We start from the raw sequence: 26,031 nt of genomic DNA, 5'->3' as shown, positions 1-26,031 counted from the left end.
ATTAATATATTATTATTATGTTAATATTACTATGTTCCGCATTATTATTAAAGAATATTATTATATTGATAATTTTCCTGCATAAGTTATTTTAAAGTTTCATTTCTTTCTGACATTCTAATCATCAGTGTGCGTGCATCTGTGCTCCTTCACAGATCTTGCGGTGCGTTCCACTCCCTGCCAGTCGAATGGCGTGACCTGCCCAGATTCGCCGCGGCCCCCCTCGACACCCGGTCCTCACAGGCCCCTGCACCCTGACCTCCACAGACCCCCATCTGAGCCTCCACACCCTAAAGAGCCTCCTCCACTAGCCCCTCTCCACAGCCAGGCTCACTATGGAGAGGCTCACCCCAACAGGAGGCCCCCTGGCCTGCAGGCCAACGGCAGGCCCGCCCCCGGCGCGCCCAGGGAGCGCGGCCCCGTGCCAAACGGACTGAGCAGCGGGGCCCGGCCCTGGGAGAGCCTCAGCGCTGAGGAGTTCGCCCAGCACTTCCACCAATCCGTGCTGCAGTCCACGCAGAAATCCAAGCAGAAGCACAAAGGCAAGGACCAGGCTCATTATCATTAATTAATTCAATTATTGTTATTATTATTAATAATAATAAAAACAATACATTCGATTTATATAGCACTTTTTAAGAACCCCAAAATGTTCACAATTACAGATATACAATGCTAGAGGCATCAGAAAACACAATATACATAAATAATAATATTGAGTTAATGGAATTGAATAAGACATGGAAAGAGTACAGTGGACCGTCAGGCTAAATTAAGCCTGGGGAAGGTAAGAATCGAGGGGAAAGGGCATGTTGTAAGGTTGGAATTAAATATGGAGGTAGAAGTAGACTACCAGACACACATCTAGAGAGAGTGCCAGAGGCGTGGTGCACATCTGGAAAATGCTCAGTCACCGAAGCTGTGAAGTTTGGATGTAGGAACAGTGAGGAGTCCAGCAGAAGACCTGAGAGAACGAGTGGGTTTGGCGTGAACACGAAGGTCAGACAGATAAGGTGGAGTGAACTTGTTAAGAACTTGAGAAGTTGTACGTGACAAGGAGGATTTTGAAATGTAGATGGCAGTGGCGTAGGTTTCATTTCAACTCTGGGGCTCACACCACCCAACCTAACACATTATATTAGTGTGAGCAGGAAGTACTATACACGTCCCCCCCAAAAAAGACCCCACAGCCATGGTGTGGGGTACTTAACAGAAAGCCAGCGGATATCCTGTAAGATGGGAGTAATGCGCAGTTGTGCGACCGGGTGGGTGAGTGAGAAGACCAGTAGAGAGATGAGCTTGCGCCAGCTAGGAGAGAGTTGCAGTAGTCCAGGCTGACAGAGATGAAAGCATGAATGAAAGATTCAGTGGCGGATTAAGAGAGGAATGGTTGCACGTTATGTAGGTGAAAGAAGGAAGTTTTACCAGGAGCGCTGATGTGGGCATCAATTGAAAGAGTTCTAAGTGACTGAGTGGTGGGTGTTTAATTGATTTAATCCTGAGACAGATCTGGGTTATCATCCGTCTAGCCATGAAAATCCAATTTGAATTGACGTATGATATGTCTGAGGAGGAGTATGTAGATGATAAACAGGAAGGGTCCCAGGACTGTGCCTTGTGGGACCCCTTGAGTGACAACAGAGATGGATGTGTGTCCAGAGTGTGATAAATTGCTTGCTGTCAGTTAGGTAGGAGGTGAACCAGTGCAGGGCAGATTCATCAATGCCAAGTTCACAGAGCCTTGAGAAGAAAAAAGTGACATGCATTGTAAAAGGCACTTAGGTCAAACAGTATTAGGATACTAAGTGCACCCTTATCTGCAGACAGAACAATGGCATTGATGACCTTAACCAGACTGGAATGGTTAAAAAAGATTGAGTGTGAAACTAGGCTTGGAGTTGACTGGCAACTGCCCGTTAAAGGAGTTTGGGAGAAAAAAAAATTGAAGCTTAGAAATGGCACAGTAGTTAAGATTAGATGTGCCAAGGCCAAGCTTTTCAAGTATAGGGGTAACTGCAGTGATCTGGTGGGCAGAGGGAACTTGGCCAAGCAGCAGTGATTTATTGATGATAGCTGCGAGCTAGGGCAGAAATTAGAGAGCAGGTGGTAGTTTTCAAAGTTGTAATGATGATGTATAACCAACAAAAGAAGAATCAACAGTTGGAAAGCAGGACAAAGGTAGGTGGACATTGCTGGCTGAAGGAAGGAACACGACAGTAAATAAGAGACGTCTGTGGTGGTAAAACTCCAGGAGTTGGTTATGTTAGACATTTTGTCATTAAAGAAGTGTAGGAAATAATTACAGAGTTCAGAAGAGGCCGTATATAAGTGTATGTTCAGGGGGTTTGAATACTTTAGCAAAAGACATGGCAGGTGTTGAAAAGACATGGCAGGTGTTCATTGTTGGAGCTGTTAAAAACCTGGAGAGATGGGTTCAGCTTTGCCGTGCGTAAAGCTTCCCTTCATAACACGTGATTCATTAGTGTAGCGAGGACAGGAAGTCGTAAAAGAGACAGATTTCGTTTTCATGGGAGCCAAGACATTAAAAGATTCAGAGAGAGCAACATTAAGCAGTGCAGCGTGTTATTCAGGAGCTGGTGGGGCAGTATCGAGGGGACCAACAGGCTGAGCTTTGCGGAATGATATGTGTTGTTAGAATGATGAGGTACTACGGGAGGAACTGTGCTCAGAGAGGGGAAAGGGAACAGGGCAGACGGACACTAAATCAAGAGCGTGACCTTTAGCGTGGGTGGGAAATCAACGTTATGTGTGAGATGGAAACAATAAAACGAGCAGGGGAAATTGAACTGGCAACTGTGAGCGGTTCAGATAATTCAGAGGCGAAAGATGAACTAGGTTTTTGAGGGTGACAAAGTAATAAGGCAGTCAGAGAACAAGATATTCAAAAGATGTTACAGTTGTAAGACTAAACTCCATAATGTTTATTTTGTTAGCGGAATGGAGCTTGCAGATGTAATTAAAATTCGGTGGGGTCGTCTGCTTTAGAACGTAAATGTCACCAGCTCGTTGCCATGTTTCAGTTGTGGTATTCGGTTGTGTTGTGGTATAAGTGCTGAGATCCCAGCATGTCACCTGCAGATATGTGACTAGAGTGTTGTGTTGTTTCACCAGGTGTCCCTGGACTGGCTGAGTCCAACCATAAGGTTAACAACTCCATGCGCTATAACCCTCCAGACCACCAGGGGCCACCGAGCAGGTTGCCTTACTCTTACACCAACGGCCACTCCTGCTACTCCCCAGCCCACCGTGGGCCTTCAGGGTTGAGTGACGAGCACTCTGCTGAGGAAGAGTCCAGCGAGGAAGACAACAATGACGAAGAAGAGTCTTACAGTCCCAAATGGAAGGGTATCGAGGCCATATTCGAAGCATATCAGGAGTACGCAGCTGGTGAGTTCCACAATCAAGACATCAGAGAAGGAAACATGAACTTTTTGTTCATGACCAGGCAAAGAACGTCATTTCCTACTGACAAACTCACAAATCTCTGTCCATTCTCAGAGAGAAGTCTAGAGAGTGAGGTTCTGCAGACCGAGTGCAGGAGGCTGGAAGCTCAACACTATCATCTGAGTGTGACAGCCGATCAGCTCTCTGTCAGTATGGGGGTAAGGTTCAGTGATTTACCTTTTAATTCTCTCTTTCTGGTCATCCCAGGCGTTTAAAAATATGTAGTTTAATGCTCTTCGTCTCGGGTCTCGATTGCGTCTCTTTGTTCGGTCACCAGGAGCTGTTGGCGCAGAGGCAGAGGCTGGCACTGGAGAGAGAGCGCATGCACGCTCAACTCGAGCACTTCCGGAGGTGCTTGGTACTGCCCACAGGGCACTTGCGCAGGGGCCACTATAAGGGACTTCCCCCGAGGTGACCGCACACGCCCTGCTGACGCACGGTCAGGGGTCTGGGCGAGCAGAGCCCGGCTCCTTGGCTCCTTTGGGGCGAGAGTCCTGCACTCAAGGATGAGGAAGAGAAGGGGATATAAAGAGGAAACTGTAATAGCTGCTCAGTGCAGCAGAGGAGCAACTGGCTGTAGATGCACTCGCTAGAAGTGAGGGTATAATTGGACAGTCTTGGAGTTGCACAATGGTATAATAGCATAAAACAGGACGCTGTCTGATGTATGACACAGTAACTAGCACTGGCAAGCTTATCTGCTGTCCCTACTGCCAGACACTGCAAACACCAAATTCCTCTATGAAAAAAGCATCCAATCATCCGCCTGCTGCACAATCCCAAACTGGAGCGACTGAGAGTGAGAACCAATGACAAAGGAGTAGGTTCAGGGAAACAGCCAACCAGTGACTTGAGGACTGCGAACAAAGTCCTCAATAGCTTAGGCTTACATCCTTCTTCCACTTGACACTCGCAATGCACTTAAAAATGAACTCTGATCCCTCTTCTACTGAAACTGCAGCACAGAAGGACTTTAAAAGGGGAGGACTCGATATGTTTTATTACTGATTTTAGGAAGTTTTGAAATTTGAATATTATAGCTTCAAAATCTGATGTATATATCGTTAAAACAGAGTTTTGTATGATTTTAGTATTTAGTTTGATTATTTTACTATTATAAAGCCTGCCATTTTGAAATTGTAATGCTTTTTATGGGGGAAAACGAATCATAGGGCATGTCTGCTGGACAGGACGGGAGAGGCGAAGCAGGAAAAAGGAGGACGAGAGGACAAAAGGATTTAAACTCTGACGAGTGCAGCCTGCCCTCCACTACTGCCCAGTCCTATGCTTGCCATCAGTGAGGTCTGATCATCCTCTGCCCGAGCAGCCAACGATCCACGCGTTGTCATTTGAGCCGATCACTTATCCTTACATAACTGCGTAGGGTCGGCGTTCACTCACGGCCCAAAGATGCCACAGGGACATTTCGCGTATTCTCCTCCAGTATAACCTTTGCGACAGCCCTTAGAAACAGTCCCCCACTCCAGAGGATACAGTCTGAAGTGCCACAGTATTTGTAATGCTATTTCCTCCACTGATATTGTTAAAGGAGCACTTACATGAGACACTGCACGAAAGCTACTGAAGTGGGTCAGGAAGAGACCGCAGCGTAACGTTTACAAACAGTGTGTTCTGGCCACAGAGAACGCTTTGGTGAACTCTTCCCAACATGCACTAAAAGAAAACGCAGCCTAAAGCCTAAAAAACCAAAAAAGAAGTCTAAACACAATTCATTATGATGACTGGACAAACATCTGGAAGTCAAACTCTGAATCATGTTGAAAATATAAAGCGTTACCGCAACTAGTTAGTGTATTGAGGCTGCAGGCAAGGAGCACATAAAATGACGTACCAGACCCCCCCTTTTTAATGCTGTGAAATGTTTTTATTGTACCTTTTTCTTTGAATGAAGTGTAAGGTAATATATTACTTGTTGAATGTAGTAATAGTAATTTATGAATATATTGCTGTAAGAGCAGGCAAAAGAAAGTAAAAGCTGGGAAAATAGGCAGATGACATTGGATTATTCATACAAATGCAGTCATTGGCTCATCTACAAAATGCAAATTAAGAGTTCACCAGAGATGCTGTACATTGACATGATCTGTAGCTTTTATTTTGAAATATGATTCTATATAACAATATAATTTCTGCTTTGGAGAAAAATTCCAGTTCTACATTTCTAATGTACCAGGAGAAATCATGGATCTTTCCTCTCTGGAGCACGGTTTTGTTTTTAATGGCCAGACGTCAGCAGAAAATAATAAAGTAATACTTTTCATTTACGCACTTCCAGTTTAAAATATTATTCAGTCTTTATGTTCAACAGTTTTAAATACACAGCACTTCACCCTTCTCCTGCCATAAGCATTCTGTTTGCTGAAACCTTCAAGACTGGAAACAAACAACATTAAACAGATCTTGATCCTTCACACAAGTTAGTCATTTAACATGAAACATACAATAAACATATAATAATCTTGTACAAGGCGCATTTATAAATGGCAGTTCTGTTCTGCAATTTCCACCTTGGTCAAAGTAAACACAGTGAAATGCAGTTAAGTTGTAGACTACTGTCCCACAATGTACTACAAATGTATGAACTGTCACCAGATAGCAAAAGTAGATGACCATTAGATGACCAGTGATCATCAGTCAACGTTACAGTAAATATGCTCGGGTAAAGACTAAAATAATCTCTCCTATGGTAACGTTTGTGTAAACCTAGTGTACAATGCAAATCTGCTAAAGCGATTGTCGAATACGAACAGTTAGTGAACGGGATGCTTGGGAATAGTGATGATTAGGATGACGACGTAAGTGTATTATGACTGTGTTTAATTCATGACTGGACTGTAAGGCACAGCGGCTTTAACAGCTGCAGTCCAACACCGTTCAGTGGTGATACGGAGGATGTGCGGTATAAGTAAACGGACCCATTCAGAAGACCTGCAAAATCAAGCATCAAATGCAAAAAAAAAATCCGTTTACTGAGGAAAAGAACGAACAAAACAAAATCAATCAACTTCTGAAACCCAGTTTCCTTAACAAAGAAACTCTAATACTCTAATGACATTATACTGTGAAAGATTAGAACTCCAGTCCATCAGGCAGTGTACTTAGACTGTGTGTTTGTGTGTTTTATTTTCCTAAAGTGTGAATCAAACACGACTATCAGTTAATATGTTCATTTCCCAAGTGCTTTACTGATTGGTATGGGAGAGATCTCTTACTTATGCCTTGTGTGTACACACACAGACACACACTCACCCTTCTCATCCTATGTTCAAAATCATACACAATTCACATTGCATAGTGATTTTCAGTAATTTTACAAAGCGCTGAGACACAGGGAACAAAACAAATGAAAACAAGCTCTTAATAACGACTGATAATGGGAGCACAGGTAGGGCAGCGCGTCACGCCTCCAGCGAAGAGTCTTGGAGTCCAGGCCTAGCTTCACTGCTCTACATCTGTAGTCCAGGGTTCACATATACTTGAACGCTACTGAGGTGAACTCTCCGCTGTTTGCGTCACACAGATGTAGGGTCTTCTCCTGTACCCGCCCGGTTTGTCTCTGAGGCCTAAAGAAAGATCCTCACTCTTCAGATTGTGTTCCACGTGTCCGGTTTGGGAGCTGTCATGTCGCACGTTCACCACAAGATGGCAACGTCTACCAGCACCAAGTGCTTGGATCGTCCTATAGTAATATTCCACGGCTGAAGAAAACCAACAGTAGCCATCGTTCCTATGCTGAGACGCACGCTCAGTGCCACGTGACTCTCTACGGGCTCGGTCCCCTACGCGTCTCTGTGTCCTGCGTACAGGTGCCCCACTTTCACTGGAAGGCTACAGCTGCTGAGACTCCTCCTCTGCGGAGGCGGGGCTGCCGGCCTGGGGCCGGCCTGAGACCCCGGCCTGGGGCCGGCCTGAGCCCCCAGCCCGGGCCGCCTCGCGCACGAGACTGTCCGAGTCAGGCACCTCGGCGGGGGCTTCGTAAATGGGTGGCTCTCTCTCACTGGAGCGGTCAGCATCAGGAGGATACGGGGGAGGCGGGAGGTCAAACCACGGAGGTCGACTGCAGGAGGAAAATAAATTTTAGTGCCTTAAAAAAAAAAAAAAAAAAAAAAAAACAGGGAAAAAAGAGGATGGAAAACTGGGGAAAAAAATATAGAAATTGAAAGAATCAGCAAGATCCTTCTCCTTCTTCAGTCAATATCAGCTTCGGCTCACTTTAAAACCTTTGGCATTATTACAGTGCATTGTAGTGCATCGCTCTTTACTACATTTAGCTGACGCTTTTATCCAAAGTGACTTACAATTATGACTGAGTACAGCTTGAGCAATTGCGGGTTGCGGGCCTTGCTCAGGGCCCCAACAGTGGTCACTTGGCAGTGGTGGGGCTTGATCCAGCAACCTACCTGACATCCAGCACGGCCTGCGAGTACGAGGGAGGGGAGTCTAGCGGAGCTCCTCGGGCATACAGGGTCCCCGTGAGCAGCTGCAGGCTCTGCCCCGAGCTGAAGGGGCCCGAGGAGGAGACGAGCGGGAGGCGCGGGCCAGCGGCGTGCACAGGGCCCCTGTCCACGATCACCAGCCTGGAAAGGAGCAGGGGCTGCTGCTGCTGCTGCTGTTGGTGGTGGTGGTGGTGGTGGTGCTGTTGGTGGTGGTGGTGGTTGTGGTGGTGGGGGCCCCCGCGGGAGGCGCGGGGTAGCAGCACGCTCCTCTTCCGCTGGTGGTGCAGCACCAGGGCCAAGAGCGACACCACCAGGACGAAGACGACAGCGCTGCCTATGACTGCGTAGGTGATGCTGGGGTAGTAGCGCAGGCGGTAGTCCAGCGTCACAAAGTCCTGCCCCGGAGACTCTGCGGGGGGCAGACAGGACAGACACGCATGACGTACAGTACTTGAGTGGGAAATAAACGTGCTCGTTTTGAAGAGCTGCCGTTTTTCCGAGGAAAAGAAAACAAAAAGGAAGATATGGAGAAAGTAGGTCCCTCCTTACAAAATCCATTTTCAGTTGGTCTTCACACTGAAGTCCACGGTCATAAATCTTGCCAAGGAAAAGTCAATTAAATCTAGTTTAGATAATGCCAAAGCCTGTTATTCCTCTGTTATTACATACTGCAAAACTGTGTGATAACACAATAAAACAAGAAGAATCAGTTAACTGTGTCATCTTAGTTGATAACAGGAGCAGACAGAAGAGACATTAAGAAGAATGAATAACTTTTATTTGTTTCACAGGACGCCGGGCTATCTCGCTCTCTCTCAGACTGAGCACTGGTCCCAACAGCAATACACAGAGAAAGGAAACTTGTGTAATTATTTCTGCAAGAACAGACTCAGAGGTGCCTCTGTGTGACAGACACTGGTGCCAGGCAACTCTGAAAAGCGCCTGACAGCCAGCAAGAGAGACAGGAACAAAAGGAGCTCCTAATTCAGCAGGAGAGGGAATGTTATTAGGTGTAGAGAGATAGAGAAGGACTGAGAGAGAAGGACAGGGGGAGCGAGAGAAAAGATTACAGTTAATTACAGTGTGTGGTAGAAGCTCCTTTTTTCTCCTGAACTGCTAGAAGCCAGAGCTACAGAGAGGGAGGGAGGGAGGGAGAGAGAGAGAGAGAAATAGAGGTAGACAAAGAGATAGAGGGAACTAGAGAGAGGGAGAGAGAGAGAGAGAGAGAGAGAGAGAGAGATAGAGGGAGAGAGAGGGAACTAGAGAGAAGCACTAGCTCTGACTGCTGGTGAAGAATTTGATGTATTCATTTCAACCACAGTTGCTACAGCTCATGCACTGTGCATAAACATGAAATGTGTTGAATCAGTTTCATGACTGACGATACAAATGTGTGTATATAAGTGTGTGTGTGTGTGTGTGTGTGCGTGTGTGTATAAGCCTGAAGGAGTGTGTGTGTGTGTGTGTGTGTGTATAAGCCTGAAGGAGTGTGTGTGTGTGTGTGTGTATAAGCCTAAAGGGGTGTGCTCACCTGAGGCAAAACCAGTTAAACCCACTGACCCTCTCTCAGATCACAAAGAGACCTTCCACAGGCATTAGAAAGGGAAGGGATTAGAAAATGGCCATCCTCCTCCCCCTTCCCTGTGAAACTCCAGTCACTTTAATCAGACAGGAGTGTTTCCCCTCCTCCCCTCCAGCTTTCACTGCTAATTCACTGCACATGGAGATACCATGCAGCTCAGAGTGGGAACATGACAGTCAAAAGAGTACTCTGAGAAGATTATGCTCTCAATAAAACACACAAACACAAACACACACACACACACACACGCATTATGTGCACACACAAGCACTCTCTCCTTCTCTTCTCAACTCCAGCTGTCCAAGAGTTGTTACTCCGTCATGCTTTCCAGCAGTGGCGTTCTACGGAGCGCTGCTACACACTCGCTGGCTTATCACGAGCTCCTTACGGGATGTGACTGCTTCAGTGTGGGCCTGGAGTTCTACTCTAATGGTGCACTCGGCAGCTTCCTTAACAGAAATAAGGGGGGGGGGGGGGGGGGTGAGCTTTCATCATGGAACACTAAGCCTGCCGTTAGCCACAGCCTGTAAGAGGCAGCTTACCTACAGCAGGTTTGTTACTGCACCCATGAAGGAACAGAAACATGTCTCTCTCTCACAACAGCAGCAAAACAACTGTGAGAAGTGTCACATTTTCTTTGCTCATATCTGTATCCTTGAGAAAGCGAGAGGTAGTTCCTTCGTTACACTAGGTTTTTTTTGTTTCCAACCCCCTCCCCACCCCACCCTCAGCTTATCGCTCAGGCCCAGACCCTGCGGTCACGCATCGATTTCTGAAACCCAACCATTCTGAACCCAGTCCTGAAACCCAGCCCTTCTGGAGGTGTGATGCTGGTCTGCTCCCAGCGCTCCAACCGTCAACCACCAGGGCACCGTGTTCCTTGCGGATGAGACTTCCTCTTTGGATTACCTCTTCAGTGCAAGGTGAAAACCCAAGCCTCTGTCCTTGTAATGTGCTGAGCTAGTGGAACAAGCAATAACCATGCGGTGTGTTAAAGCAGGACTCCGGGGGCGTGAGCACAAGTGTCCTTGGGCTGTCTGAGGCTTCAGCATGAGTCAAGCCAGACTTGTCCCAACACGCTAGAGGAGCCAAGTCGCAGTGGCAAAACCCAAAGACGAGGCGTAAAGGCTAAAGACAAAACATTCTGTAGCCTTTAAGCAAGCAGCAATAAACAAAAGCGATTGAGGGTCCTTTAATCACAAATAGTAAACGCAAATGGCGTGAACTGCACATATGGCCGCTAAAATGACGCCGGCAGTTCTGTGCTTCCTCTGCTGGAAAAGTCAGCAGGTGTAGTTCGGTTTGCAGAGCTGGCGACTCTGGTGAAATGTACCTCGCAAGTGAGCTCCATGCAGAAAGGCAGCTCGCCGAAAGCAAACGGTCCAGTGACAGAACTCCGCTCCAGGGGTCGGTCAAGCCTGACGGATCCCTGCCTCAGAACAGGAGCTCCTCACTTCCTCAGCTGGATACCACCAAGGGCCAGAGACACAGTCAGCTAGGCTTCTATTTTCAGCGCGAAGGCGCGATCGCTGCCGCCGCCCGCGTCTTGCCTGGCAAGACGGCGCCGACACTGGGCTCGTCTGTTCTCGACGTCTCACCGATCTACACGACGAGCAACGACCTGCAGTGTGTGTGTATGTGTATGTGTGTGTGTGTGTGTGTGTGCGCGCCCATTTCCCTATTAGGATGAAAACAATTCTGAACAAAGCGTTTCCGTTACCTCTTAAATGACGAGAGGCGCGAGTGTGAATACAAATAAGGCAAAATGACATTTAGGTCTTAATGTCGCAAAACATGGCCAACTAACACACTGCCTGTTTTAACAAGAGACTGTAAGAATGGGTAACACTGCCTCCGTTACTGCAGTCAGGCTCAAAACCTTTGGACTCCTACGGTGGTTAAGACACATGGTGCCGACTCAGGCGGACAGTATCTTGAACTAAGGCGAGTGTCAGACAGGCAGAGCACTGTGTTCAGTGCCCTCGGTGTTCATGAGATACAGCAGCGGCGTTAAAATGCTAAGATACGACAGACGTTCGGTTAATTGCAGTTAACAGTGTAAATGTATTTGAGCTATAACATACTGGCCACTGAAATGGCTGCACATGCCTCTCTGTCTTATGGCAGTACAGTGGTTGCTTGGATACAATGTTTTTAAAGAGCACTGTCTCTGATTGGACACCTGCGTATGAAAATGGTAATGAGGGCTTTGTCAGATTAGACACTCCTCTTGACATAAAAAAGAGAGCTTTTGGCTCACTCAAAACAAGCTGCGCACACACACACACACACACACAATTCTGCCACACAGAAAACAATATTTATAGGTGGAAGGTTCAATGATTTTGAGCAGAAGTTCTCAGCATAAAGACTTGATATAAAAACACATCATTACTCTATGAGAATGAATAAATGAATGAATACATAACTAAATACATACATACATTGTGTACTCACCATAGTAAGAAGTACTAAGAGCCTAATTGAAAGTCATTGATGAACTGAACCTGAACGTACTCTGACCAGCAGGGGGCAGCACATCACCATGTACAGTGTGGGTGTTTATAACAGGGGGTCTGCCATTTGCTTACAGAACCTTCAGACTTAACTATACGATCCTCTTACACTCCCATCACACACACACACACACACACACACACACACACACACACACTGCATAGCACTTCAGGATGGAATTCATGGTGAATGATAAAATAAAAGCCAGTCTCTCTCTTAGCCAGCGACATGTCCTGAGCAGTTTGTGTGTGTGTGTGTGTGTGTGTGTGTGTGTGTGTGTGAGAGAGAGAGTGTGTGTGTGTGTCTCCCCGCTGTGGTGAGTAGTCCTGAACACACAGCACTCCTGCCGGTGGCCCCGGTATCCCATGCTGCTGCCTCCTGGAGCGGGGCTATTAACACCACCTCAACACCACCAGCGCCTCCAACCTTTTCATGCTCCATCTCTCCTCCATTTGCCCACTCTGTAATAACCTACTCGCTCCACTGAGTGCCACTACCACAGAACTCATAACTCCCTCTCTCCCTCTACACACACACACACACACACACACACTCACTCACTCTCACCACTTGTAACGGTCCATTGAGGGCACTGTCCAGACCCAGTCCCTACACCCTCCACAGGAACAAAAGGAAGGCAGAGGCCCTGTGTCGACGCTGTCAATTACATTCATTCAGAAACTTCAGTTTAGTGCATTCACATAACCAGCAATTAAAGGGAATGTGTGAGGTAATTGGACTTTAGGACTAAAACTTCGACAGAGCAGCAGACTGACTCACTGGCATCGATTCAATTTTGTTCAAGAACAAATAAAGAAGTAAAGAAAGAAAGTCATAGAAGAGCTTCGAATGCTGTGCGCTCTTCTGTTCTTGTGCACTGGCACTGCAGTCCAGTGTGGACACTACTGTCGTCCACAGTTCTTGCGCAAGGAAACTGTGCTGTTGGAAAAGAGAAGCATTTATGTGAGAAGAGAGGAGAGAGGGGGAATGGGTCAAAGGTCAGGCTGGAGCTGTTAGGCTGCTTTGACTACAGAGTTCTCACAGGGGTCTCGTCACCATGGAGATGGAGCATTTGGGCACCGCGGTGGTGAAAGATCTTCATACACATGTGCAAATACACACACACACATACACACACACACACACACACACACACACACACACACACACACACACACACACACACACACCTCCTGCTAAAGAGCAATGATTACTCAGGGAGAGGGTATAATTCTTATTCTCACAGCTGTCAACATCAGCTAGACTAATCAAGAGACTTAATGAGACTTACACACGTGTGCGTGCACAGACACACACACACACACACACGCACGCACACACACGCACACACTCTCTCTCTCTCTACCAGACTGACTGTGATTGGGAGGGTAGTGCCCTTCTAAAGTTTCCTTATAAAAGCAGCACACTGCTGCCTGCCCCGTCTTCTGCCGTCAGATTCCATTACCCAGAAGCCAATCTTGTTCCGAGATCTAAAAACAAGATGGTTTTTGTTGTTCAGTCACGCATAAAGCAATGTTTCCTTGTCTGGTCCACAAACTGTATCTGAAGAATGAGTAACGGATTTCAGTGTAAACCGTGCTCTTCTGCGCATTCCTGCCCATTTCACCTGCAGATCTCTTTACTGCAACGAGGCCTGATGACGCTGCTCACAAACTGATGCCATGCACAAAACGGGAAGATGCACGGGATGAGAAGGGCCCAGCAACCCAAGCCATGAGCGTGCGCGCACACTCGCACGTTCACTCGCAGACGCACATACACCACTCGCATAATTACACACGTAAGATCATTATTCACGCTCGCACACGAGACCATTATTCACGCTCGCACACACATGCACACACATTATATTATTATTTTCACTATCATAGACATGCCCGACTGACTTAAAACCGAGAGCTAATTGCAGGCGTCTTAAAAGGTTTTGCTGAGCTGGAGGGATAACGACAGGAGGGAAGGAGATGTGTGCTAATCTTCTCGCCTCATAACTGCTCTAGCAGCCTGCTGCTCGCCGCTAGGCTCCCTCTGAGGAGGACATTAGCACCTCTTTTAGCAAGGCGGAGTCAGGACTGGGAGCGTCACCCTGTGCTCCTGTTCGGAAGAGAGGCAGTCCGCCGGCTAAGCGGCAGTCCTGGCTCAAAGCTGCTAGTGTCCATGCGGAAAACCTCAGACACGACGCCATGGGCCAAAGGTTCTCCGGAAGAGAGAGAGAAGCGGGGAGGGGATATCCCAAAAACATTCCAAGCTTGGATAAAATGAGCATGAAGGATGACTGCAGTCTAAGTTACTGAACATCTAACCCAGCTTCCTTCTCATCGCTGCAGAAGACGGGTTCAGAGAAAACGGGGCCATGTGAGACAAGACTAAGCGGAGGCATAATTAGAGGCATGTGTATCGCGGTACAAAAACTGTCCTCCAGAGTTTGGAGAATGACGGTGAACAGTGAGGTGAGACAAGAATGTTTGTTTCACTCCTGTGTGACTCATGTAATGTTGTCACATGATCTGAACGCGCGGAGCTGCCAAGTTTCCACAGCAATCTTCTCTTCTGAGAAAGAGAGAGACAAACATCATGATCTTCCAAAAGAAGCCCAGATTCCTGGAACACACACACACACACACACACTCCTCATCTGTACCTACCTCAGCCTCATCATTACTGCATCAGGGAGTTTCAGCGAGGCACTGAAGGCAGTAGAAAAGCTCACGGAGAATTATGTGCAATAAAATGGAAATTCTACAACATTGATATATCCATTCAAGTCCGGTCCAAATAATTTGATAGTGTTATACAGCCAATTGCACTGTATGGACGTGAGGTATGGAGACCACTCATAGCTAGATGGGACTAGATGGGACAGGAATCACACCAGCAGACCAGCCTCATGCCAGCACTGCTTTAGCTCCAAGTCTAAAGCTAAATCAGATTAAAGCAAAGTAAAAAAGAACTATCTGAAACACAAAATAAATCAGAGTGTTATCGGAGCCTAAACAGAGAGTCAGACTGTCAGACATACGAAGCAGAGGCTGATCGTAACCGAGTACCGGCTGAGTGACTACAGTTGAGCTATAGAACAGGAAAGAATGTGTGCTCACTGCAGGCCAGGTGAGGCTGAGACAGAGACGCACTTTCTCCTTACTGGGGAAAATGTGAAAATTGATATGACATTTTCACATTAAAAATGCAAACCATAACCCCAAATTTCAGTAACATAACCAAACATGAAAAAACTGCAAATCTTTCTTGCAGCAGGGCAGACATCCAACTCTTGCTGAAAAAATATCAGTGACAGTCAGTCAGGTACAGCTTCCTCTCTCCTTCTCAGAACTACAATACCCCTACAATATACATGTACAACAACCAACACACACACAGAGGCCTCTTTGCTAAACATGTTTACATATTAAGTAGTCATAATTTCTTGTTAATTATTATTAGTTAGAATTATCAAGCACTTTTCTTATAGTCAAGGATGCTTTACAATCAACACTCAGCTTTCACATCCAATCAACACACACACACTGAAGAGAAGTGGCAGCCAATCGCGGAGAGCGTACTCTCAACCGGAAACCACAGCCCCTGGAGACTACGCTGGGCACAGGAACACTGGGTATGCAGTCACACATTCACACCATTACTGAAATCATACCATTAATGCTTTAATGGCTTGTTAAATGTTATCTAGAATTATTAATAATATTACTATTATTATTGTTGTCTGTGATTTAGCTTTTGTCATTACTACTACTGCTATTATTATTATAACTATTATTATTATTACTACTACTACTATTGTGTGAAGTTAAAAATGTATTTATTGTGTTAAATATAAAATCTTTATTTTGTTATTTATTAATACATTTTTATCTATTAAATAATAAAGCGATCTTGAGAGAGAGAGAGAGAGAGAGAGAGAGAGAGAGAGAGAGAGAGAGAGAGAGAACTACACCCGGGAAACAATGGCCTAATGAGAAGGCATTTCATTTTGGGAGAGTGAAATGCTTAAGAAAACAATGATAACCGAGAAGAACTGCTTGAAAAAGCCTCCTGGTCGTGACATACAGACAAGACTTTGCTGTCACTGAAACATGCTACACAACTCTCTAAATTACATACATCTCCCTATATTTTATCCTCACGTTCCCACACACACCTACCCACACCCACACCGCCCACATCCTCCAACACACACCTACACACTTCCACCCGCTATCTGTTCCCACACACAGCCCCAGTCTCCCACAAGCAACTGCACACACCCACACACTCCCCCTACACACATCCCCCCATCCTCCAACCCCCCCCACACACACACACCTAGACCCCCTCAAACACACACCTAAACACACCCACATCCATCCTCACAGTCCCACATCAGAACCAACATGTTGCAAGGACATATTCCTCACATTGCACTAAACCCAAGACACTCAGACTAGAGTAAGTACCATTTTTAAATTAGCTGCTTTTGAAATGAGGTTTGTGTTGGTTTGATGCACAGTGGGGACAGCAGCTGTGGTGGGTAAGGGCGTCACGGCTCAGCCGGGGGGCATTCTGGGGTGAGAGAGAGCAGTGCATCTTTTCATAGCCCCCAGTCACACCATGCTCTGATAAACCAAAGCCTGAGCCCACACACTGCCAAGAGTCTTACTTCAGCACAGAGGAAGAGCACGCGCTCTCCCACACACACACACACACACACACACACACACACACACACACACACACACACACACACACACACACACACGTGCCCCCTCCACTTTCCTCAACGTCTCATCAGCTCTGTCTCGACGTGAACAGACATTCTCTCCCCATTAAACCCCCATCTCTGCTGCTGACACTGTGCTAGCCCATGCTTCAACCTCCACACCCCGCCCGTGTCAAATCACCGCTGTACTGCTGCTACACCTAGACTGCCCAGCTCCTGCACTGCGGGCCTCTCTGTACAATCCCTCCACCCAACCCTGGGCGCTTCTACCACACCTCCTTTCTCCATCAGCGGGAGCAGTCCTGCCCGACACACTGCATTTCAGTCGCCATTGCGATATGAACACGTCATATAAACTCGTGGCGAGTGTAAATAAAACGATTTTCCTTATTTGACCTATAAGATGAAGCATTCACACCGTTTGGCCATGCTGGTGTCAATTTGGTCAGCTAGCATAATGGCTGAGGAAGGAGAGGAGATTGAGGGAAAAAGGTTCGTGGGCAGAGTTGACAGCTTCGATGTTTGTAATGGAACTTATTCTAAACGATCGTGTTTCATTTTTATTTATTTAATTAACACACAAGAGATGTTTGTCGAGCGTGGCGGTGCCCCCGCCGGTAGGTGGTGCGCGTTGTCTAGCTTGTTTTGCTTGTTAAACGCCCCCTTTTTTGTTTGCTTGACCGTTGTCGGTTACTTAATGTGATGTTTGCTTTCTTTTGTTCTCATGAGTGCAGTTTTATGTTCGGTTTCTTTTTTTGTTTTATTAAACTCTTAGATGGAGAATCGCGATGCTTCCTGTTTTTTTTTTTCCCCTGCACGTTCTACACCCGTGCCATTGAGTTTAGAAGAAAAAGATTTTAATTGGATCAGAAGAAATGAAACTTTAAAAAAAAAAAGTTAAATTGTTTTATTTAAATGAATGTTCTTTTAATTGGTCGTGCATTCATATGCAGTTTGCTGAATAAAAGTTTACATAAATAAAAGCATGTTGGCAGTGCACCTGTTAAAGCAGGAAGACATGGGAAGTGTGTAGCTGGTGCAGCGTTATTAACGGTTATAACGCTGTTTCTCATGGTCTTTGCTGACCTTGGTTACGGTAAATCACTACTCTTTTATTTCTTAAAAGGTGAGCCATGCTAATGTCTTTGGAAATAATTCATGTTAATCCCTGGAAAACACCAAAACTTCCAGTAACCTCCATGTCATTTGTTTGGTTGCAGTTAATGATTTTCTGCCTTATGCTTGTGATATTTTAGCTTTACGTTGCAAGATGGTCTGGGTGTAGGTTTTGCGTTATTGAGGTATAGGCTATATTCATGCACTTTATTCCATCTCTCAAAAAGCTGTTCAGGAATGTTACTTTTAAAACGTTACCTACGGTTAGAAGGTATCCCAACCTTCATGTTTTTTGTAAAACGTAAAAACAACGTAAAATGAAGGGAATCTAGCTATGTAACTCGCCTTATAGCCCCGCTTTTTAGATACTGAGCTTGTTGTACACCACCACTGATGCACGAAGACTGAAACCGCTGCCTGTTACGGTCCGAGAGAGAGAGAGAGAGAGAGAGAGAGAGAGAGAGAGAGAGAGAGAGAGAGAGAGAGAGAGAGAGAGAGAGAGAAGCTAGCCAATAAAACAGCGCCACCAGCTGATGCAGCACAGTTTTGCGTGCCCTGGTTTCCTTTAGAGCCTCGCTAGTGAGAAAGTCTTGCACTAACATGACACTTAAATATTTGTTCATTTATCGCAATACATATCGGCACCGTAGTGTTGAACGATGTTATCGCACATCGTAGGTTTTCTTCATATCGTGCAGCCAAGTGAGAGCTACCGCAGATGGGATAGAGCAGGTGGGGACTCTTTGCTCAAGCTTATATTACTGCTCTGAGCCAGCAGCACTGGACCAGATAAAGGTGAAAAACATTCTGCTTTTACCTGGACTTTCAGCCAGCAAATTCAGCGGGCGATAACAAGAGCAAAACAGAGGAGAATCTCGGAGGAGCGTTTCCATTCGTTTCAGTTCTAAGCAGCGGCAAAAGAGCAGATCGTGCAAAGTGAGGCACAAGAGACGCCCGGTCCTCAAGAACTGGCACCGTTGGCTCAAGCAGCAGAGCAAACGGAAACCACGGTAACGCACCCTCATTACTGCTCAGGGCCACCACCCAGCACGACTGGGGTTCTGAACCAACACCTGCGACCACCTGTCTGCAACACACAGCTCACGCTCCAGGTGAATATGCTCATACTACCATAAAAACATGACTTTACAAAAATATTCAAGATTTAACACTGCTCCTGTTTATCTGTTTAAAATACAAAGTTTCATCGTCACCTGATACGGACATTAATTCAACTTATCCGTTCAGTCAAGCGTTTCTGGGGGACATTGTAGGCCACTGACCTACATGTTTCTCCATCTGCCTTTTTCAGTTGTTCAGCGCTCATACTAGTTTTAGCTATGATGGCATCTACCTCTTCTTCCACATGTTATTCACAAAGCACATTTATTTCCTGATCTTAGTTTTTATTGATGACACTGGTTCTATGCAATCAGCTTTTTTCATTCAGCCCTCACAGGCGCACGGTGTGATTGGGCTGCTGATGGTGTTGATTACTTGTGCTCGTGTTTGTTTGGTTTTTTTTGCTTTTCCAGATGTTCCGCAAGCAGACCTTAACCGCCCAGCCCAGAGCTGTTCTACCCTTGGTCTCAGGGACAGCTCTACCATCTCAATCCGTGCTGCAGCACAGGAAAATGAAATCTTGTGCTGATACAACCTCTCCCTCCCTGATCCTGATTTCACTTTTAGTACTGTCTGCTTTAGTCATGAGCTTTGTTTTCTTTATTTTGAGGTACAAAACCATTTTCTCACTCTCACTGCTATGCAGTTATATAAGAACTGCAAGTAAGCGAGGTGGCACACCAATGTCGTGTAGCACCACCCACAGCTTGCCATATTCAACACAGTCAAAAGACTTGCTGTAGCTAATAAAACACGTACAGATCCTTCTGATATTTACAGGTATATTTTTCGATTATCAATTTGACAGGAATTCTGCTTCTTCTTCTTGAAATCAGTTTGGTTGTCAGGCAACACCCAATCATCAATCTTTTGCCATCGGTGTTAATTCATATATGATGACATGGACAGAGAAATACTAATTACAAGTACTGTCCATTTATTTGACTTTCTTTTAGCGCAACCGTGCGGTACCTGAGAGCACTCCAGATCACTGCACTCCTTGACTGAATATGCATGTTCATGTAATGGACATCCTGCACATGTACACAGCTGTGTATGCTCAGGCTACCATGCATACATAAGCGCCAACTCAAGAAAGCACTTACATCTTACGTGTGTACATCTCCTCTTGTACGCTGTTCTTCTACTACTCAAAGGAAATTGCTCCCTACAGATGTGTGATCATCTTTGTGTGTTTTGGATCAATATCATGCAGATAGCACTTCACATGCACTACATCATACACACTTTCTCTCTCTCTCTCTCTCTCTCTCTCTCTCTCTCTCTCTTTCTCTCTCACACACACACACACACACACACACACACACACACACACACACACACACACACACACACACACACACACACACACACACGTGCAAACAAACAGTAGAGGGTGGCTTTGATGGAACATTGAAATGGCCCCAAATAGCAGAGTGCAGCTGTCTTGATAAATGATGAACTGAGTGTGGGGAGAGGACAGAAAGACAGTACAGGGGACAGAGCAAACACTCAGGGGACAGAGCCCAAGCTCCAAACAAGCAGGCACATGACTCCTGACTCCCTCAACATGTATGCAGAGGAGCACTCTAACCATCTTCTAACCTTCTTAACCTATAGCCTTCCTTACACTCTGTGCAGTTCTTCAGCTGGCTTGGTCTGCCCTCCCTTACCACTAACATCTCCAAACCAATGGGCATCTACAGGGCTATTACATGACTTAGCCCGGGCTTATCTCCAACAGCCCTAATCTCCACCCACAGCCCCCTCGACCCCTGGCCATTTTACATTTTGCACTTCTACTTTCCCATTTGAACATCCCTCCTCCCTCTCTCGCACCCTCTCTCGCTCTCTCTCTCTCTCTCTCTGATGGAACTGGCGTGCTTTTGCTGCTTGTGTTCACATCTCACTCTCAGCAACACATGCGAGCGAGAGACATTAACTTGCAGCGCAGGAACGAAAACGGCACAGAGCCGGAGAGGTCAAAAGTAAGTCTCTCTCTCGTTCCCTCTCTCCCTGGGCCTGTGTCAGCTGTTCTGCTCGGCAGAGACGCATCAGTGTTGTGGGAAGGGGAGCGAGGGAATGCGAGACGCGTGGATGGAAGGAGAAATAAAGGAGGACAAAAATAAAAGAGTGAGCTCAGCGACATTATCATTTCAAATAGTTACATGACTTCCTGGAGAACAAATGTGCTTGAGACACTGCTACAAGAGAAACAGAGGACTGGCCTCACATTCTCAGTCAGTCTTCCCCACACACACACACACATACACACACATACACACACATACACACACACATACACACACACATACACACACACATACACACACACATACACACACACATACACACACACATACACACACACATACACACACACATACACACACACACACACACACACACACACACACACATACACTTCTCTATTTATTTCTGACATGTATGTAGATTTCCATTCCATGTGTGGATGTGTGTGTTGAAGGGTCTTCCCACATACTACATCGGTAAATGTGATTCCATGTTTCCCCACACGTGCAAGATAGTGCCAGCTGGGTACACCAACTGGGTAATTAACAAAATGCCACAGAGATTTAGAGGAAAAAAATCTCTTATACAGCTGAAGGAAAATGTTTTTGATCCCTTTAGAATCTCCTACATTTTTGCATTAGTGGAACCTCAAATGTGATCTTAACATTATTTAAGTCTCAACAATGAACAAAGGCTGCCTGAATAGACCCGCTGGAGTAAAGAAGTGTTCTTTGTCACTGGAACGTTGTATTTTAATATAGTTTACTATAACACTGTGGTTTTTTTGTGTCACCAAGAAAATGATCAGATTGACAAATATAGTACATAATAATATGGTCATGCTAAAAAGAGGACAAAATTTATACTGATACAGAATTTACACTGATATATTTCAGTCTTTTTTTTTTTTTTTATAAAAGGCAAAAGATAACTGCACTTTGAGGAAATGGACCCTAATGAAAAAGTCCCTCTGAATACATTCATTAATATTTACAAATGTATTTTAAAAATCTCTTTTAAAAAACACACCATATAATTGAATATCAACTGCAGACATATTTAAAAAAAAGTGTGTGTACTCATTTGTCTGGTTAACACCCCCCCCAGATGTTCCAGCCTTCCAACCTTAAAACACAGATGCGGAACTGAGAAACCCGACGGTGTAGCTGGTGTAATTAGTGCTAGTTCATAACACTTTGGCACCTGGGTGGCCACCCTTGCCATCAGCGGTTGCACGCGCCTCCGTAAGGCTGTTCTGAGATCAGCCCGATGGCTCGGCCCGCCGCCTCTGGCTCTAGTCACCCAGGTCTGTGTGAGAGGGGCGGAACCCTGCAGGAGGCAGGCTGATGTGGCTGCAGTAATGAGCGTTGTTGAGCCAAGCCCTGCACAGCGGCCTGTAATCCTGCCTGGCAGCCGTGGACCCCCGGGGGAACAAGCCCGAGCCCCCTAATCCCCCCCCAGCCCCGCCCGCCTGCTTCCCGCCTACTTTTCTCACCTCCGTTTTCATCCTCGTTTCTCGCTCTTTCTCTGTGGCGTCTTTCTCGTTCTCTGCCGGCTCTCCAGGCCCAGGCTACGTGGAGGTCCTTTAATCTCCTGGCGCAGAGTCCGTGCCCCGCTACGTGATCCCCCATCTCCATCAATGCCTCCTTTTCTCTTCCTCTCTGCCTTCATCTTCCCCCTTCCTCGCTCAATTCCCTCCGTACTCTCTCCGGTCCCCCACTCTCGCTCCCGCACGCCCAGCTTCCAGCCGCTCTCAGGGCGTTTTCCTCCATCCTCTTCCCAGTCATTTTCATGGTCACATTTTACAGGACGCGCGCTAGCCTCCAGCGTCCCGGAGGGCCTCACGGCGCCGTCGTGCGCCTGCTTATGCTGAGTGTCCATTCACGAATATTCGTGCTGCCATGCAGTGCTGTAGAGCCACATGCAAATGAGCCTATATCTGAACGAATGCACATGACCCTGGCTTGACACGGCTATGGTTGGACAGCCCTCTGATCTGCATAATCATAATAGCCAACCAGAAATAGAAATCTCCACTAAAATTTACATAAAGACCAGTGTTTTCGCTAGGCCCCTGTGGGCAAAGTTTATTCACAGAATAACAAGGCATGCGTTTGAACATTCGATCCAGATAGCAAAATCAAACAGCAATGTCTTACTTGCTTCTTTTGCTTCTTACAGTGTAAGAAAATTTAATTAGTCACCGTAGGACTTGAGAATGCTCTGCTACCCCAGCCCTGCTGGAGCAGCATGTGTTGGTTAGGTCTCCTGGCCGGCTGGGACTTATCCTACTGAACCGGGAGCCTTTCACTTAGCCAAAGCTGAATAAAACTGGGATTCTCAGGGAAACGTCTGACCGCATCAAGCCAAGGACAATGCAGGCCTGCAAGCATCGGGCGGGGGGGGGGCGCGCCTGTTCTAGCAAAGAGGCGGAGCGAGATCACCTCAGCCAATAGTGAAGTGAGGGATGGGGGAGAGAGCCTGAGAGGAAGGGGGAGAGGGAGAGAGAGAGAGAGAGAGAGAGAGAGAGAGAGAGAGCGCGTGCTCTTCCTCTGTGCTGAAGTAAGACTCTTGGCAGTGTGTGGGCTCAGGCTTTGGTTTATCAGAGCATGGTGTGACTGGGGGCTATGAAAAGATGCACTGCTCTCTCTCACCCCAGAATGCCCCCCGGCTGAGCCGTGATGTCCTCACCCACCACAGCTGCTGTCCCCACTGGGAGGACGCCATGTTCAGTTACCATGTGGCAACATCTAAGAGCTAAACATGGGAATTATTATTAATAATAAAAAAATGACCAAATAAAACAGAAGAAATAACACTATTTCAATAGAAAACCACTATACAATTAATAAAAGAATTACAAAATGCTGATACAAGCGACACCAGAAAAGGGAATATATTAATAATAATAATTAAAATGTGCAAGAGAAAAAGAAAGATAGGTAAACACTGTGTAAAACTATAACTAAAATAGAAGCAATATATACCAGTAATACCAGTAACCAGTAACACACCAGTTTAGATTAACTATAAAATAAACAAACATGCATTAACCCTAAAATCTGTGACTTTGGTGCATAAATTTAAATCACTGCCACTCCTTTGTTTTTAAGACAAGCACTAGATGATGATCAAGATCTAAACTCTACAGACGTGAGTTAACGAATAAAACAAGGGAGGAGAGATAGTGGAGGTTTGTGGGTATGACGACGTGTGGGAGACTTCTGTCCCATGAGGAGTTTTTGTGGAGTTGGTATGTCACTATGTTTCCATGGTTACAGGAATAAGGTTAAATGCAACAAAGAAAGATTGTTAATTACAGAGCCTTTAGAGAGAGCTGGCACAGGCCAGTGAACACTGTGTACACGCACGCACGCACAGTACATACAGAGTTTGGAGACCTACTGAGAGCATGGAATACATCCATCATCTGTGATTCCTTATTCCTGGTTGCATATGACATATTGCTCTCTCTGAGCAACAAGCACAAAATGCAGAAGCACAGGCACACAACATTCACATTTACAGCATTTAGCTGACACTTTTATCCACAGCAACTTTCAATTCTGACTGAACACAACTTGAGCAATTGAGGGTTAAGGGTCTTGCTCAGGGGCCCAACAGTGGCAACCTGGTGGTGGTGGGACTTGAACTGGCAACCTTCTGATTACTAGTCAAGTACCTTTAACTACTGGGTGTGTACCTGCATGGTACACACACAGACTTAATCATATTCATCTCGCTTACACACATTTGCAGTCTTCATCGAAAACAGGTTCTCAGCAACACTTCCGTTTATGGTGGCATGCAGAAGTGTCAAAAGGTCAAATCCTCTGTTTAATGTTGACACAGCAGTTGCCATTTTAATATAGAGCTCGTATTCTCTTCCATTAACATCATAAGCGCCATCTGGGGAGGAGCACTGCATCACAAAGCCATCACCGTCCGAATACGCAGCCCATAAACTAACAGACAGAAACACATTTAAGCTTCCCACTGCACTGATTCATCCTTCAGAGAACAAACGTTATGGTCCAAGCATGGGCAGATCTGGTAATTACTGAAAATGATCAAATACAGGCAGTCACTATATACAGTGGACATCAGTTCAGATTGTGAACTGTCCTATATTTAGGCAGTGAAAGAGCGTGTGCAATTCTGAGCTCATCCACAGTACCAAGCCAAGCATCGATGTGTGAATAATTCAGTCGTAGTACATTTCCATTGTGTTGTAGGGTGTGTGTGCATGCATGTGTGTGTTGCATTTTTAATTTTTAATTTGTATTTTTTATTTATTTATTTATTTTTACTGTACTCTAGTTGAGTGTAGTCATGCAATGGGCTAGTGCGCTGTGTCTGTGTGTTGTGTGACATGGTCCAGAGCAGGAATGACCACCCAGACTGGCAGGCTAACGTCTGCTCTGTATTGACCGGAGCAGCGACAGACAATCCAGCTCACGCTCAGGCCTCGAACCTGCTTTGACGGCTCATTGTTTGCCGTTCGTACGCTGACGTATCTGAGTCTCTATTGGAACATGACAGGGCTCTCAGCGGGGGTGAAGTGCTTACCCCTGTTCTGGGACTGTGGGTTGGGATCCCCCAAACCATGGCCATCATCGAGATGCCGCGCTGATGGACCACACGGAAAGCTTAGAGAGGCAAAGATGGATACCAGCATCTGTGTTCTCGTTTTTCTCACTCTCTCCACAAACATAAACACACACACACACTCATCACAGCGATGTAGAAACATAGGTACATTTTGTACTGAATGGCTTCTGAAAAGAAAGGGCAGTTCCACAAGATGTGTTTGCTATAAAACAGCACTTTACATTAGACATTCTCTCATCAACTGGAGCACTTTCTTCACTACTTACTATGCATGGAATATCACAGAACGTGATGTATGAGTGGGGGCAGGTGGAACAAGGATATATCTGTGCATAACATCATCCCCCAAAAGACATTTTATGAAAGTAGGATAAGAGAACTGCCCACACGGAATT

At 45.9% G+C, this 26,031-nt stretch overlaps 2 protein-coding genes across 5 annotated transcripts in view; one reads left to right on the top strand and one right to left on the bottom strand.

The window, feature by feature from the left end:
- LOC113573145 (genetic suppressor element 1-like) overlaps window positions 1-5,451 on the top strand; it is a 66,786-nt gene extending 61,335 nt beyond the window's left edge. For all 4 annotated transcript variants that reach the window (XM_027003239.2, XM_035520637.1, XM_035520641.1 and 1 more), the window contains 4 exons: window positions 156-542; window positions 3,133-3,408; window positions 3,520-3,623; window positions 3,743-5,451. In XM_027003239.2, coding sequence (XP_026859040.2) covers window positions 156-542; window positions 3,133-3,408; window positions 3,520-3,623; window positions 3,743-3,880 — 905 coding nt within the window. In that variant the 3' untranslated portion in view covers window positions 3,881-5,451. The remainder of the gene's footprint in view (window positions 1-155; window positions 543-3,132; window positions 3,409-3,519; window positions 3,624-3,742) is intronic.
- Window positions 5,452-5,555: 104 nt separating this feature from the next.
- ldlrad3 (low density lipoprotein receptor class A domain containing 3) overlaps window positions 5,556-26,031 on the bottom strand; it is a 53,863-nt gene continuing 33,387 nt past the window's right edge. Inside the window, exons 5-6 of the mRNA XM_035520653.1 lie at window positions 7,887-8,331; window positions 5,556-7,543 (exon numbers count right to left, since the gene is read on the bottom strand). Coding sequence (XP_035376546.1) covers window positions 7,315-7,543; window positions 7,887-8,331 — 674 coding nt within the window. The 3' untranslated portion in view covers window positions 5,556-7,314. The remainder of the gene's footprint in view (window positions 7,544-7,886; window positions 8,332-26,031) is intronic.

This window comes from Electrophorus electricus, chromosome 2, assembly GCF_013358815.1.
Source record: "Electrophorus electricus isolate fEleEle1 chromosome 2, fEleEle1.pri, whole genome shotgun sequence".
In the NCBI taxonomy this organism is placed as follows: Eukaryota; Metazoa; Chordata; class Actinopteri; order Gymnotiformes; family Gymnotidae; genus Electrophorus; species Electrophorus electricus.
Note: the sequence above shows the minus strand (reverse complement) of the source record. Positions and strands in the feature narration are given on the sequence as shown.